General features: G+C 59.2%; 1 protein-coding gene across 1 annotated transcript; it reads right to left on the bottom strand.

Annotated features, from left to right (window-relative positions):
- Positions 1-226: 226 nt before the first annotated feature.
- On the bottom strand, positions 227-7,487 carry KIF12 (kinesin family member 12). The gene is made up of 19 exons (XM_039240927.1): positions 7,462-7,487; positions 7,326-7,391; positions 7,146-7,224; positions 6,841-6,968; positions 6,672-6,747; positions 6,162-6,296; positions 5,862-5,997; positions 4,914-5,011; positions 4,611-4,758; positions 3,770-3,888; positions 3,578-3,682; positions 2,915-3,017; positions 2,740-2,830; positions 2,423-2,509; positions 1,952-2,051; positions 1,764-1,868; positions 1,136-1,236; positions 927-1,045; positions 227-617 (listed from the first exon to the last, which is right to left on the bottom strand). Exons 1-19 carry the CDS (start codon positions 7,485-7,487, stop codon positions 478-480), a joined length of 1,962 nt encoding a protein of 653 aa, XP_039096858.1. The 3' UTR covers positions 227-477.
- Positions 7,488-14,489: the final 7,002 nt, after the last annotated feature.

Here is a 14,489-nt window from a genome sequence, read left to right on the forward strand (position 1 = left end):
CTCACCGTCCCATTTCCCCACCTCTGCCCAGTGGCATGTAGTAGTTGCTCAGTTAAAACTTGTATACTATGTGAAGGACACGGGAACCTGGAATATTCCTGATCAGAGGGGGCACGCACCTTTGCCAAGAGTCCTTGCCTCCTCCTTGGCCTCCCCTGAGGACCCCCCTGTCTGGGACTCCCCCACGCGGAAGCACCTGACCACCTGGAGACAGGAACAACCAGCCTTGGGGCTGACACCTCTCTTTATTCGTCTCTTTGATCACCTGCTGCCTGGTTTCTCCCAAATCCAGTCACATTTCCCACCGTCTGGGGTGGCACCCTCCCCGAAACTGCCCAACAGCCCCGACCCGCAGCCCTCAGGAGTTCTCCCCTGCCCTGCTAAGTCACAGAGGGAAGCAGATGGGGAGGTTGAAGCCCAGGAGCGCGGAGCCCAAACCAGGGCCACACGGTGGTCTCTGGGGGTTCTGTTTTGCCCTCAGCAGGGGGGGAGGGCCAGGCCGGGGCTCTGTGCACCCTTGCTGGGGGGTGGCTGGCTCCGGCCACGTCGCAGGGAGCTGCCAATCTGGTCTCTGAGGGCCTCCAGTCTCCGGGCCAGGTTTGGAACTGCAGCCCCGCCTAAGGACCACAGGGGGGCTCGAGGCCTGTGCTCCCCCAGGACCCCCCCCAGACCTCTGGGCGCCCTAACACCCTGTGGGGAAGCCTCAGGCAGCTCCCCTCCCCTGAACAAACCCCACGGGGTACCGCACGCGCCTGGGCATCCAGTGGCCCTAGGAAGAGAACTCCAAGTTCGGAAACTGAGGATCTCACAGTTTGCCTCCCCACACACCCTGTTTCAGAAGTGGGGACACTGAGGTCTGGAGAGGGTGGGCTCTGGCCCGAGGTCACCAAACACACCAGGGGCCCCTCCCTCCCTCTCTCCTTCACCTCTCAGCACTGGTGAGGTGTTCGGGGGCCCCACGGGCAGGGGCGGAGCGGAGGGCACCACCTCCTCCTCCATCAGCATCTCCGCCAGGACTCGGGTCCGAGTCCAGTCGCCGGGACTCCTGGGCCGGGGTGGGTTGGGTGGTGGGAGGTGAGCCTCGAGTTCCCAGGCCTCCTCCTCCCCCGTTCCAGTGCCCCGGGGCTGGGCCCACCTCTCTCTCGGGCGCTCGGCAGAGCCAGGACTGCACGGGGGTGCCCAGGGTGGGGGCTGGGCAGACAGGGGCATGCCGCCTGGGGCCTCAGGGCCAAACACCTGCGGGAGAGACCAGAGCCCGCACTGGGTGACCCTGCCTCTACGTGCCCCACCTTCCCGGTGCCACACATGCCCCACGGGACACCAAGAATGTCAGGTGGGCATCAAAGTGCAGGGTCTCGGTCACTTTCTCTGCGGGCAGTGGGTGGTCCTTGTTCTGTCCTCCGCGGGGCTGAGGGACTCCCTGAGGCCGGGAACCACGCCTGCTGCACGTTTGAATCTCCGGTGCCCAGAACAGAGGGTGGCACGACGCTAGGCGCTTAGGGAACAGGTAATGAATGAGTGAGCACGTGAGTCCGCGAACTCGCAAGCGAGTCACGTGCGAGTGATGAGTGAGCAAGGGGGACAGGGAGTTCCTGAAAGAAGGCAGGATGGGGTGAGGGGAGGCAAGGCAAACAGACTTTCTGAACCCTGGGGGGGGGCCCGAAGCCAGGCCCTCCCCCCGACTATCCAGCCTGGGAGCCTGGAGCTCCAGGATCACAGCCTCCCTCGCCCCGCCTCCCTCGCCCCGCCGCGGCCTTTCCTACCTGCGGCAGGTGGAGCCCCCTGTGTGGACAGGCCCAGTGGGCCAGCGGCGCTCGGCACAAGGGGCACAGGTGACAGCAGGGGCAGGAGCAGAGGGGCGGCGGGGCCTGCAACGGGGCACGTAGGCGGCTTTGTCACGTTGCCGCCCCCACCCCCCCACCCCCACGCCCCAGGCCGGGCAGACACTCACACGGCAGGGGCGGCAGGGGCGAGCCGGTGCCGTCACACAGGGGCATGGAGGGGCTGGGCCGGGGTTTGGCTGGGCAAGGGAGCAGGCACAGAAGAGGCGCCTGGAATGAACGGTGGGGTGTGTGCCTGCGGTCCGAGAGCCACCCCAAGGCCCCCTTCTAACAAACCCTCCTGGAGTGCTCGCTACGTGCCGGGCACCGTTCTCCACGTTCTACGCGGGAGCCCGTTCCGTCCGGACTCGAAGCCCACCCTGTCAGGTACAACTACAGGGTCCCCATTTCACAGAACAGGAAGAAGGCCGGGCAGGGAGAAGTGAGCCAGGCCACCCGGGCCTCACAGCCAGGAAGGGGCAGAGCTGCAGTCTGAACCCAGGGGGTCTGGACCCAGAGGGCAGGCCTCTGACCGGGTCACGGAGCCACCCTCACTCTCCCACCTGCCCTCTGTCCCGAGGCCTGCCCGCCCCCAGGCTCACCGCTCCAGCTCGTGCACCTGCTGGGCCAGGACCCGCTGCTCATCCCGGGCCCGGGCCTGGCTACTCTGCAGCTGGCTCTTTTCTTTCCTGGGAAGGGCAGGCCCCAGGAAGGGGGCAGGAGACAGAGACACCAGGAGGGGGATCAGGCAGCCCTCTTGCGGCGGGGTGCAAGCTCCAGGAGGCAAGAGAGGGACGGACGGGTGGCCACGGTCGCCCGGGGAGGGGGTGGGTGAGGGGAGGGGTGGCTTGGCAGGAACGGCGCAGAAGTGAGGGGCAGGGCACAGAGTCGCCTGGCTGGGGGGGGGGGGGAGCCCTACCGCAGCCTCTCATTCTCCAGCATGAACTCCTGTAGCATCCCGTAGAGGTTCTGTTGGGCCCAGGCTACCCGTGCCCCACTGAGCCCTGAGGCTGCAGGGAGAAGGGACGGTGGCTGGATCCACGGGAGCCCCAGACCCTATCCTCACCTCACCCCTGCCCCCGGCGAGCTCATACCCTTGGGGTCTATTTGGCACAGTTGGGAGCGCAGGCGACGGTTCTCCTCCTGAAGCTGCAATATCTCCATCTCCAGACGCTGGGGTTGCTTTGCCACAGGTGACTGCCCAGACAGAGGCCCAGAGCTGCTGTTTACGGCTGTACAAGCTGTGCACTGTACATGCCGGTGGGCGAGCAGAGCCTGAAATCTAGCCCACGCTTCACCTGCCGGCCTTGCGTCCTGGCACAAGGCTACATCCATCCGGAGGAGGGACCCTGACCTAATGGTGTCAAAGTGCCTGGCAGCCGTAGCCGGGGGCCCGGACCCTGCTCCAGATCCAACCTCAAACTGGGTTCCGTCCAAGCCTTGGCCCAGATTCTGACCCCACACAAGACATGAAGTCAGACCCCAAGTCACTCAGCCTTAATCACGGTACCAACTGGGATCCTGGCTATCCCCTGAATCATATTCCAAGTCAGACCACACCCCTAGACATGCCCTAATCCTGACCATGACCCCTGACCCCACCCTACCCAATCATGACCCCGTCATCAGGACTCTGACTCTAATCCCAACCGTGACTCACCCCAGACTTCCCAGACACCGACTCAGGCTCCATCTCCTGCCTGGTCCCCGACCATGTCCCCGACCCGTCCCCTCTGCCCGGGGCTCCCTCCATTCACCTTGGGGGCCTGTGGCCGAGTGGTGACCCGCTGAGCCCGCCTTGCGTATCGCAGCGTGCTGAGAGTCTCAGGCAGGCACTGGGCTGAAGGCGACACGCAGGCCACCTGGGGAGGGCGGCCCCTGAGTGCTCCTCCCTCTCCAGGACCCCCACCCTCAGGAGCCTTCCCTCCCCACCAGCTCTTCTCGGGTACCATGAGGGTGACCCCGTGCCCCCCCAGCGAGTCCGCCAGGAGCTTGGTGAGCTTGCTGTCTCGGAAGGGGATGTGGCTCTGCTTCCGCTGCGGGTCCAGCAACAGGGAGATGCAGTGCCCTGGGTGGGGACAATGAGGCCGGCAAGGTTATACCTCTTGCCCAAGGCCACCCAGCTGCTACGTGCAGAGCTGGGACCTCCACCCAGGCCTGTGTGACTCGAAAAATCTCTCCGACCTGAGATCTTGGTCCGCAGTCAGCCTGGCCTCTGCCACCAGACCGGGGCTCCCGATGGCTCAGATGGGCCTGTCTGCCCCTGATCCCCAGGGCCATCGAAGAAGCTGACCAAAGGGCCTGGCACTTAGCGGCGGGGGCTCAGGAAATGTCTGACAAATGGGCTGAATGAAGAAGGGTTCCCTGAGAATCTCCCCACACGTACCACCGAGGAAGGCCGGGGGCCCAGCCCTGAAGGCTCCCAAGGCCCAGTGACCTGGGGGGGGGGGGAGGGTCAGCTCCCCTCCCCCTCACTGGGCCCCAGTCTTCCCAACTGCACACGGGACAGGCTGAAAATCTGAGGGCGCATCCTCTGCACCTTAGTGTTTCTACCCCCCGGATTCAAATGTGCCCTGACAAACCCTCAGGGTTTATGGACTCACGAAGAAAGTGCCCAGAGGGGAGGCACCAGTCAGGAGCAGGCTGGGGCCACGAGGAGGCGGGAGGCTCCAGTCCCAGCTCCCGGCTCTCCCGCACGACCACTGCCCTGGTTTCCCCCACTGCGGACAGTGCCGGGTCAGGCTCAGAGGAGGGACCCAGGAGGTGAGTCCGGCCGGCCACACGTCTCACCCAGGGCCAGGAGGCTGCGGTTGATGCTGTTTGCCTCAAGCATCAGCTCCCCCCTGGATCCGGTGGCCGCCACCTTCTCACTGCCAGCCAGGTCTACAAAACACAGCTTTCCGCCAGTGGGGGGCGCCTCAGGGTCCACTGGAGGCCTCTGTGGGGGTGGGAGGATCAAGGTCGATGGGGACTTGGGAGCGGCTGTCCCCACCAGAGGCACTATTACCCCCTGCAAGTGCCCACGTTGGCTCATACACCCAGAGGCAGACTCTTGCAGGTGGTCCTGGGCCAGCTCCTTCCCCCGGCGGGGACACTCACGGTTTGGTGGCTGATGTAGAGTGTGAGCAGGGCGTGGCTTCGGCTGGAGGCCTGGTTCAGGGTGTGAGCTGAGCTCCTTCGACGGCTAAGACCTAGAGTGGGGAAAGGGCAGGAGCTGGTAGGAAGAGCAGGTGGTCACCAATAAAGAAAAAGCAGCGAGGGCCTCCTGGGAGAGAGGCCAGCGTGTGCAAAGGCACAGAGGCAGGATAGCAGAGTGGTGGGCTACTGGCCCGCCTCCGGCACGGACAGGTGAAACAAAGATGGAGAGAACTGAGGGGAAGAATGTCCATCAGGTGCACATTTTATAAACATCTCTCCTGTTGCCGCATGGAGGGTGGGAGAGAAACCCAGGCAGAGAGATCAGCTGCCGGGTGTGGTACAACTCAGGCCAGAACCCAGGGTCCCCGTGTCCCTGCAGCCTGCCACAGAGTAGGTGTTCAACAAATATTTGATGAATAAATGAATGAGGCTGGAATGGAAGGACACCACAGGCTAGCCTAAGAGGTACGACCTTTGCCTTCAAGAAACTGGAAGGGTCTGGAGGGCTGAGGGGGGAAGAGGGATGTGGTGTGCTGTGTTGAGGGGAAGAGACAGGAAGGGGAGAGCCTTGAGGTGGGGAGATGTTCTCAAGGGGCAAATATGGAACCGGATGGAGGCAGAGACTCTGGTCTGGAGAAGAGACCATGACCTTGACCCCTACCCAATCATGGCCCCAGCATCAGGATTCCAAGAGTTTGGACAGCCAGAGGACAGCAGACTGCAGGCCTGGGGTGGGGTGAGGGGACATCCCCGGGCTGTGTCTGACTTGTGGTCTGCTGTCCCTTCCCCCCCACTCGGTCATCTCAGCCCACAACCCCAGTCAAGGGGCTCCGAGTGCGCCATCAGTGAACAGCTGGGGAACGGGCGTCCCACACCCCAAAGCACCCCTGAAGCAGCACACACCCATTTGCGTTAGTTCCATCAGGGCCCCCAGAGTCCTGAACTCCACCACTCGCAGCTGCTCCACATAGAAGCCCCGGGTCTTGTTCCAGCGAACAGGGAGCGGCCGGGGAGATCCCAGGCTCAGTAGGTCCCGAACCTGAGATGAGGGTGGCCTGTGAGGCAAGGGGCCCTGCGCCCGTGCTCCATCCACCCCCAGACCTTACCGACAACAGTCCCCCAGCCTCTTCTGTCCCTTGACCCCAGCTCCTTGGAGAGAAATGCCTCTTTTACCTGGAGGGCTATTCAATCTCAGTCCCCCACCTGCTCATTGTAGATCTCCAAATAGGAGGCGCGGAGGGTGACAGGGGCACCCAGGTGCTGCACCCGGTCTAACAGCCAGGCGAAGGTCCTCTGCATGATGCCGGCTAAGTTGGGGGGGACGGGCACCCCCTCGCCCTGGGAGCAGAAACAGCTGAGCCACGGGCTGGGTCATGATCACCCCAACACACACACAGAGTTATAACTACCACTGCCCTACTCTGCGCCAGAAACCAAGTGCCTGTACAACATCGAATGTAGTCCTCGATCAGAACTAGCCACCCGTCTACAGATGAAGAAGCTGAGAGCCGCTAAGAAAGGCGGACAAAAGTAGCTCCAAATTGGGAAAGCGCCTTCTACCTCGCCTTTCCTAGGTTTCCTTGTCTGCAAACAAAGGGGGCTGGGCCGCACGAGGGCCCTTCCTCCTGGAAGACCCCATCCCCGACCCGCGGGGGCTCGGTGTGCGCTCGGCCCACCTGCGGCGGAGGCCCGGTCAGGGTGTAGGTGGCCCACCTGCGGCGGAGGCCCGGTCAGGGTGTAGGTCTTCCCGGAGCCCGTCTGGCCGAAGGTGAAGACAGTGCAGGAGAAGCTGCGGGCGGCAGAGGCGCGGCTGGACCCCCGCGGCGGACCCCGGCGGGGGGGAGGGGCGAGGGGCGGGGGGCTGTGCCGGGGCCCCACTCACCCGCGCAGCGCCAGCTCGCCCAGGCGCCGCACGCCGCACGCCCGGAACACGTCCTCCTGCGTGCGCGCCCCGTCCAGCACGGCGCCGAAGCGGAACGCCACCTCGGGGCCGCCGCCGGGAGGGCTCACCTGGGGAGGAGGCGGGGCACTGTGGGGGCGGGGCCAGGGAGGGCGGGGCGCAGGGGGCGGGGGGAGAGGCTGGCGCCTGGGATCCAGCTGCGTGGGGGAAGGGACCGAGGGGTCACTGGGTAGGTTTTCGAAGGGGTTGGGTTGCAGGGGGGGGGGAGGGGGGGAGGGATTCCTCACTTGCAGAGTCCGGGTCCCCGAGCAGTGCAGCGCGCTCCGTTCCCCTCGACGCAGCTCCGCCGCGCTCATGGGACGCACTCTGGGGCCCATTGGGAAGGCAGATGTCCATCCCCATGACGCCATCGGGCCTGTCACCGTTCGCCCCCCCTCCTCGCTCCCGCCCAGCCTGCCTATACTTACCTGAGTACCACCTGGATGGGCGTTTCTGGCCCCTCTGGCCCCTGCTCCAGGCTCCGCGCGGGGTCCCTATGGCAGCAGCGTGAGTTACCATCCCTGGACCCAGCGGCTCCTCTTACCTCCCAGAACGTCCGCTTACCCGTCGGGAGACCCGCGTTCTTCCATGTCCTGCTTTGCACACGGAGTTAGCTCCGCCCGAGTCTCATTCGTCTCTCTCCCCCCTACCCTCCCTTCTCCGCCACACTGGGACTGGCTCTGCACACCGTACACCCCCCCACCCCCTTTCCCCTTCTCAGGCAGCCATCCATCCGGAAAGGCTTGGGCCTGCCCAGGACTAGCTAGTTAAAGATTTACCCACCCCCACCTGTGGTGGAAAAAGTCTCTCTCCAGCAAGGGGACCCCGAGCTAGGGGGTTCTGGAGTCTGAGGGTCCCTTGCTCTTGCCCATTCCTATCAGGAGCAACCACCCACACCAGCCTCCCCAGCACACAGGTGGCGGTGGGGAGGCAGGGACGGGAGTGCCCACCAAGGCCATCCAGCAAGCCCGGCGGAGCAGGGACCAGGCCCTTCCTACTCCACACCTCCTCCATCTGTGCTGTCTTCCTCCCCCGCTTCCCCTCCCTGGAGGATCCAGCTATTTGGCATCAGGGGGCCCAGGGAGGGGGGCGCCTAAGGGGGTGAGAGGGGCCGGGGTTTCAGCTCTAGGAAGACCTGGCTGGATTGAGTTCCTAAGCCGAATGAAAACAGGCCCGGAAAGAATCTGGTTAACCATTGGGCCACCTGCTTCTCCAGTGCCAAGGCTGATTTAAGCCCAGAGCAGTCGTTTAACCCTCTCCTGATCTGGCTGAGAGGTCTTCGTGGGTGCTGGGGGTGAGGGGCAATCGCCCGTTCAGTGGCAGTGTCCGTGCTGAGCACCGACTCAAGGAATCCCGTAGTCCTGTTAGGGAGACAAGTAAGAACAATCTAGTACACAGGGATGGGCGGGGTGGGGGGAGGGAGCGGAGTTGAGAGACCTGTAGGAGCAGGGAGGTAAATAAAGGTGGTGGGTGAGGGTGTTCTTGGCAGAGGAAGCACATTGCAGGAAGGCTGGTGGGTGGGAAGATGTGCGAGGCATGCAGAGGTGGTCTGAGGCTCAGCTGTGCTCACGGAGGGCACGTCAAGGAGTCTGGACTCCCTCCTCAGGGAACCAGGAAGCCATTGAAGGGTTGCAAACAGGGAAGTGACACCATCAGGCAGGCATTATTATTATCATCGCCATTCTGACTGTTGCTGTATGTTTTCTGACTATTTCCGTAAACCTCTCTGACACACATTAGCACGAAAGCTTTAATAATCACCCTCCCTCAATATAACACGCTCTATTCCACCACAAGTGATAGCCAACTATCAATGCCATCCAACTAAAGAGTGGTTTATCTTGGGTGGCAGTGAGCTCCCCATGCACTGAAGGACTACAAGCAAGAGCTAGTTAAGCTTTTGATTATGGGACCTTCTAGGTGGATCTATAGGGAGACTTAGGTAGAGCCCCCAGCTCTGTTACTTGGGCAAGTAATTCCCCCTTTCAGGGCACCTGGGTGGCTCAGCCGGTTAAGCGGCCGACTCTTGATTTCAGCTCAATCGTGGTGAGTTCGAGCCTCACATTGAGCTCTGTCCTACAGCACAAAGCCTGCTTGGGATTCTCTCTCTCCCTGTCTCTCTACCCCTCCCCAGCTTGTGCTCACTCACTCTCAATCTCTATCAAAAGTAAATAAGTAAATATTTTAAAAAAAGAAAAAAGTAATCCCCCCTTTCTTAACCTCTTTCCTTCCTATCAAAAGAGATTAATGCTTTCCCATAGTTGTTCTGAGGTTTTAATGAGAATGAAAGTAATTCATAGTAAATGAAAGTGATTCATAAACTGGAAAAAATTATTCAGAAGCAAAAGTCCCTAGATGATCTCCAAGATTTCTATCAACTGTGAAGTTCCTTAATCTGTTATACATTTTTAAAAAAATCCTTGAGGCGGAGAGGACAAGAACAACTCCTCGTGTTTTACAGATGAAAAAAATGGAAGAAGAGAGAGGTGGGCAGGGGACATGTCTAAGGGGAAAGCAGCTGTTAACGGTGGAACTGAGCACAGCCCTGAGCTCTGAACCGGTTGGCACTGGTCTCCCGTGCTGTCTGCTAGGGCAGGTTGCCTTTTCCAGCTGTAAACCCCGTAAGTTTACAAGCTGCTCCTTTAAATATCCCTAAGGGGCGCATGGGCGGCTCAGTCGGTTGAGCGTCCAACTTCGGCTCAGGTCATGATCTTGTGGTTCGTGAGTCCAGGCTTCGCGTCCAGCTCTGCGCTGGTGGTGCAGAGCCTGCTTGGGATTCTCTCTCACTCCTTCACTCTCTCTGCCCCTTCCCCACTTGCATGCATGTGCTCTCTAAATAAATAAATAAATAAATAAATAAATAAACTTAAAAATAAAAATGTCCCTAAAAGGAGTAAGGACGACGAGTCGTTCACATTTTCGTGTGCTTTGTGTTTCATCAAATTGCTGTCCCTCTTCGAGCTGGACCAAGATAAGCCACACTGAAGGGATTTTGAGAAAAATGCCACGACAAGGGATATGCGCGTGATGGGGTTTGATGGGCTGTTTGGCGTGACTTTTGCACAAGGGTTCCCAACCTGGGTCAGAATGTGTACATCACCCAATGTCCATGAGCAACAGTGAAGTTCTAGTTTCGTTCTCTAACAGCGAGTAAGGACAGTGGCTAACTTTAAATTGTGAGTTCATTCAGCAGATTTATATATATGTATGTATAATTTTTTTTTTTTTGAGAGAGAGAATGTGTGTGAGCAGGGAGGGGGCAGAGGGAAAGAAGGAGAGAATGTTAAGCAGCCTCCATGCTGGCACAGAGCTCAATCTCACGACCCTGAGATCATGACCTGAGCCGCAATTAAGAGTCAGACGCTTGGGGCGCCTGGGTGCCTTAGTAGGTTAAGCGTCGCTTAGGTCATGATCTCACGGTTCGTGGGTTCGAGCCCCGCGTCGGGCTCTGTGCTGACTGCCAGCTCAGAGCCTGGAGCCTGTTTCAGTCTGTGGCTCCCTCTCTCTCTGACCCTCCCCTGCTCACACTGTCTCTCTCTCTCTCTCTCACCTAGAAATAACTAAAACATTGAAAAAAAAAAAAAAAAGAGTCAGACGCTTAACCAACCAAGCCATCCAGGAGCCCTTCGCAGATTTTTACAAAGCCTCCTCTATGTGCGAGGCTTCTCAGCCCTTGGGATCCATTAGTGAACAGACAATACTGAGCTTTTGTGGGGATCTGGAACATCTAGAACTCCCACCCGTTACAGGTAAGAGTGTAAAGACAGCCATGTTCTGAAAACTGGCTTTATCTAGTGAGCTAAGCTTGTGCCTATCCAGCAGTCCAGAATTCTCCATCCTGGGTGTGTGCCTAACAAAGCAGAGTGTACACTGCACAAGGACAGGGCCAGGGGCCTCTGCCGTACCAGCCACCAGCTCTGTCACCTTCCTCTGTGTCCTCATTACCATCACCGTCACGGCAATCCCATCCCTACTGGATTCTACCATCACCACCAAGAGCCGCAGAAATAGCCCCTGCCACCACCACCATCGTAGCGACTGTGACCATGGCGCTAGTGACATGAGTAAATGGTAAATGCCATCTCTGTCTGTTCATTTGAGACTGTGAAAGACACATGCCTGGGCCCCCACCCAGCGGTACCCCTCACTGACCACGGCGCTGCCTGTCGCCACAGCTGGGGCTGAGTCTGTCTGCGGCCCCCTCCCTTCCTCACCCTGTCCCGGGCCTGTCCTCAACTGTACATTTCCCCCAGGAGCAGTGGGACTCCCCGCGGTGCAGGGAGGGACAGAGGGAAGGAAGGTCTGGCAGGTGGCTGGGGTGGGGGCTGGCGGGTAGGAGGAAGCAGGGGTGGGACTCAGAGTATCTTGGAAGCTGGCGGGCTCCCGCAGGGGTGAGGCTCCAGGCATCGCTAGAGGGCAGCAGAGCACTGCGTCACGGGGCGGGAGGGCTCATCACAAAGGAATCCCGTCAAGCTGCCCTGCTCTCTCCCTGTGTTCTCCAGGCGGGAGCACTGCGTGAGCACCACGGAGGGGCTAGCCGGCTTGGGGCTATGGAGGGGGGTGAGCAGGCCTCAAGAAGCACTCCTTGGGGGAGTAAATAAAGGCAGTGTTGAGCAATTGGGGACCCTCCTCCACACACCCCTACTCCTACTACCGGCCCCTTTGACCCACTCACCCCACTTCAGCCCTAGACATCCTCTTTGGGAAAACCCTGCCCCGACTCTCCCTGGGGCCTCAGAATAACGTCTGAGCTCCCTAGGCTGGGACGTAAGGCCGTTCAGGCTCTATCGACCCCCTCTGGCTGCCTTCTCTCCTCTCCCCCAACCCCCGCCTCCGACACCCCAGCCCAAAGCTTCCCTAGGCTTCCCTTTGATTCCTCGAAACCGTTGCCCCTGCTGTTCCCTTTGCCAGGAGTGCTCACTTCTACCTGGTGGGCTTGTCCCGCACGCCTTACTGGAGAAAGCCTTCCCCCCACCCCCACCCTCCAGGTCAGGCTTGAGCCACCCTGCCCCCCACAGCCTCCTGGGCCTCCCTCTGTCACGGTACTGATCACATCGGACTATTCCTCCTGTCTGTTGAGGGGCAGGGACTGTGTTGGCCTCATCCCTGTAGTCTCTGAGCAAGCACAAGCCCTGTCCACAGAAGGGGCTCAGCAGATGTTGGTGGAAGGGAGGGGAGGAGGAAGGGGGGCCGGTGCACAGGCGGCCGGGTGTCTCCCCGCAGCCCTCCCTAACCTCCATCTCCCCCGTCCTCCTCGCAAGGCTAACCAAAAACACTCCACTCCATGATGTAAGGATTCATTTAGGGACTCATTTATCACAGAGCTCATCAGCTCCCGCCACAGAGCTGCTCTCGAATGTGCCCAGAAGCTGGGTGACGTTCTCTCAGCCCCGGCCAAGCTGGCCTCTCGGACCCAACCATCTGCTACAAATTTAGAATTCCCGGAGGGTGGGGGACAGGCTTCCCTGGGCCCTGGGAAGCCCAAGTGTCAGCGCCCTCGGCTCCACACAACGCATGTCACGGAGGAGGGCTCGCCCCCATTTGTCAGGTGCAGAGACTGAGGCCCGGGTCAGGAGAGGCCCAGCGCAGTCTGGGGTTCACCCTGCCGGACAGCCTCGCGTTGGATGGAGGTGGAACAGAGAAGAGAAGATCGAGAGGAAGAAAGGTCTCTTTTTATCACATGACACACTCATCTTTCATTGTTCCTACAACCACCACCCCCCACCCCCCCGCCAGGGGAGGAAAAGCCAGATGGGTCCAAGGCCTATTGTGAAATTTTCCAAACAGTGCTTGATGCACTCTTGAATTAAGATGTGAATGTGGGCCAGAGGACTCATTCCACAAGGTTCTCCCCAGCAGGAACCTTCAGGGATTATTGAATTGACTTCTGTCTGGCCCCCTACCCCATCTACACATGGGAGAATGGAAGAGGGGGCCGGTACGGGCACCGTGAGGAAAGGTGGTTTTAGATCGGGGTACAGAGTCACATAACCCACTGGCACCCACAGGCCACCACTCTGTCGCCTTAAATACCTGGCTCCTCTCCTCCAAAGCTTCACATGACCACTCTTGCTGGGTATGGTGGGTCCCGGCAGCCACGCTGGGCTTCTCGGTAGATGAGGGGCTTGGTGACGGTGGGGATCACGTCCCAACACCTGGCCCAGGACCTGGCATAGAGACACACCTGCTACCTGTCTGAAGAAGACATGAAGGTCCGGCAAGCAGCAATAAAGCACCCTGAAGCCAAGCTTTGTCTTTTGGTGAAGATGAGCCTCTACTGGTCAGTGGTGAAACCCAAGGAGCCAGGGTGGTTGAAACTCCTGGCTGTTTCCAGGACCTCAGCTCTTCTCCCGAGAAACATAAACAGCTTCCGCTGAGCAGTTTCCCCCTCCCCCGTTCATCCAGGAATGACTTACTTATGAGCTGGAAGTTTTCATCTGAACACAGTAATGTTGGTATGAAAGACCATCAAAGGTGTTAAGTGTCATCTGCTCAGTGATGCCTCATGTGTCTGGAACATTCTGGGTCAGAGGGTTGGCAGTTGGTATTTATTGAACGCAGGACACTTTTTCTACTTCATTTTAAAATTCAAATTCAAAGTGATGCTCTGGGACTGGCACTACAGATGAGGAAACTGAGGCTCAGGGAGGTTTAGTGACTCGCCAAGGTCATGTACCCACTAAGCCGTGTGGCGGGCATCTGTCTGTCTCCAGAGCTTGTGTTCTGTTCTCCACTCTCTGCAGCTTCCTTCCTCTGAACTGTTTTGCAAAGCTGAACTTGGATGACTGAAGTTGACCTTTTAAGTACACAGCTTGCCTTCGGTCAGTCATGTCTGCGGAAACCCGCTCCCATATTGGCTTTCCCGCTGCTCTGCCTTCTCCTCTGGGGAATGTCCAGTGCTACTTTAAGGCCGGGGAGGTCCGCCCCTGGCATCAGAATCCCCACACCCCAGAATTAATTGGTTTGCAGGTGGGGCCGGAGTATCAGCAGTTTTAGCGCACCCCAGATTATTCTAACGCACAGCAGGGCGGACAACTTTGCTTTCAGTGTTTCTTGGTGACCAAAGCCATGCCATCAAGCGTGTATGTTGGGCTATATACTGATAGAGTGATTTCTTGGGTTGTGATAGGCATTTTGAGACCTTGTGTTAGCTTTTTCTGGTACACCCACCTTTCTTTCGGGACCAGACTTCCTGATGAGCCATGTCACTGCAGTCCTCAGATTCCGTCTTTTCATTTCTGCCTTGGAATCCACGGAGAAATTGTACACCAAACAGAGCAGAACTGCTTGCAGGCAGGGCCTTGTGGGATCCATTAAGAGTTTTCCAGACTTTTCTTCCTGCCTAGGTTTCTTCCATACAGGTGAGAGGGAGCTAGCCAATGTGTGAGCACCTGCTTATTCAATTTGAATGTTAATTAAGCATCCCCAAAGCACCTGCTTTGGGCTGGATCACAAACTAGTGCTAACAATCCACTGTGTTATTTGGTAATGAACACAGAGAGGCTGCATCCTCTCTCAGGAAGCCCTCCTGGAGTGGGAGGACTCCTGAGGACCTGCAGACTCCCACACCTACCAACCCCATGACCTTTACC

Source organism: Hyaena hyaena, unplaced genomic scaffold, assembly GCF_003009895.1.
Source record: "Hyaena hyaena isolate Hyena2069 unplaced genomic scaffold, ASM300989v1 scaffold_6, whole genome shotgun sequence".
Classification (NCBI taxonomy): Eukaryota; Metazoa; Chordata; class Mammalia; order Carnivora; family Hyaenidae; genus Hyaena; species Hyaena hyaena.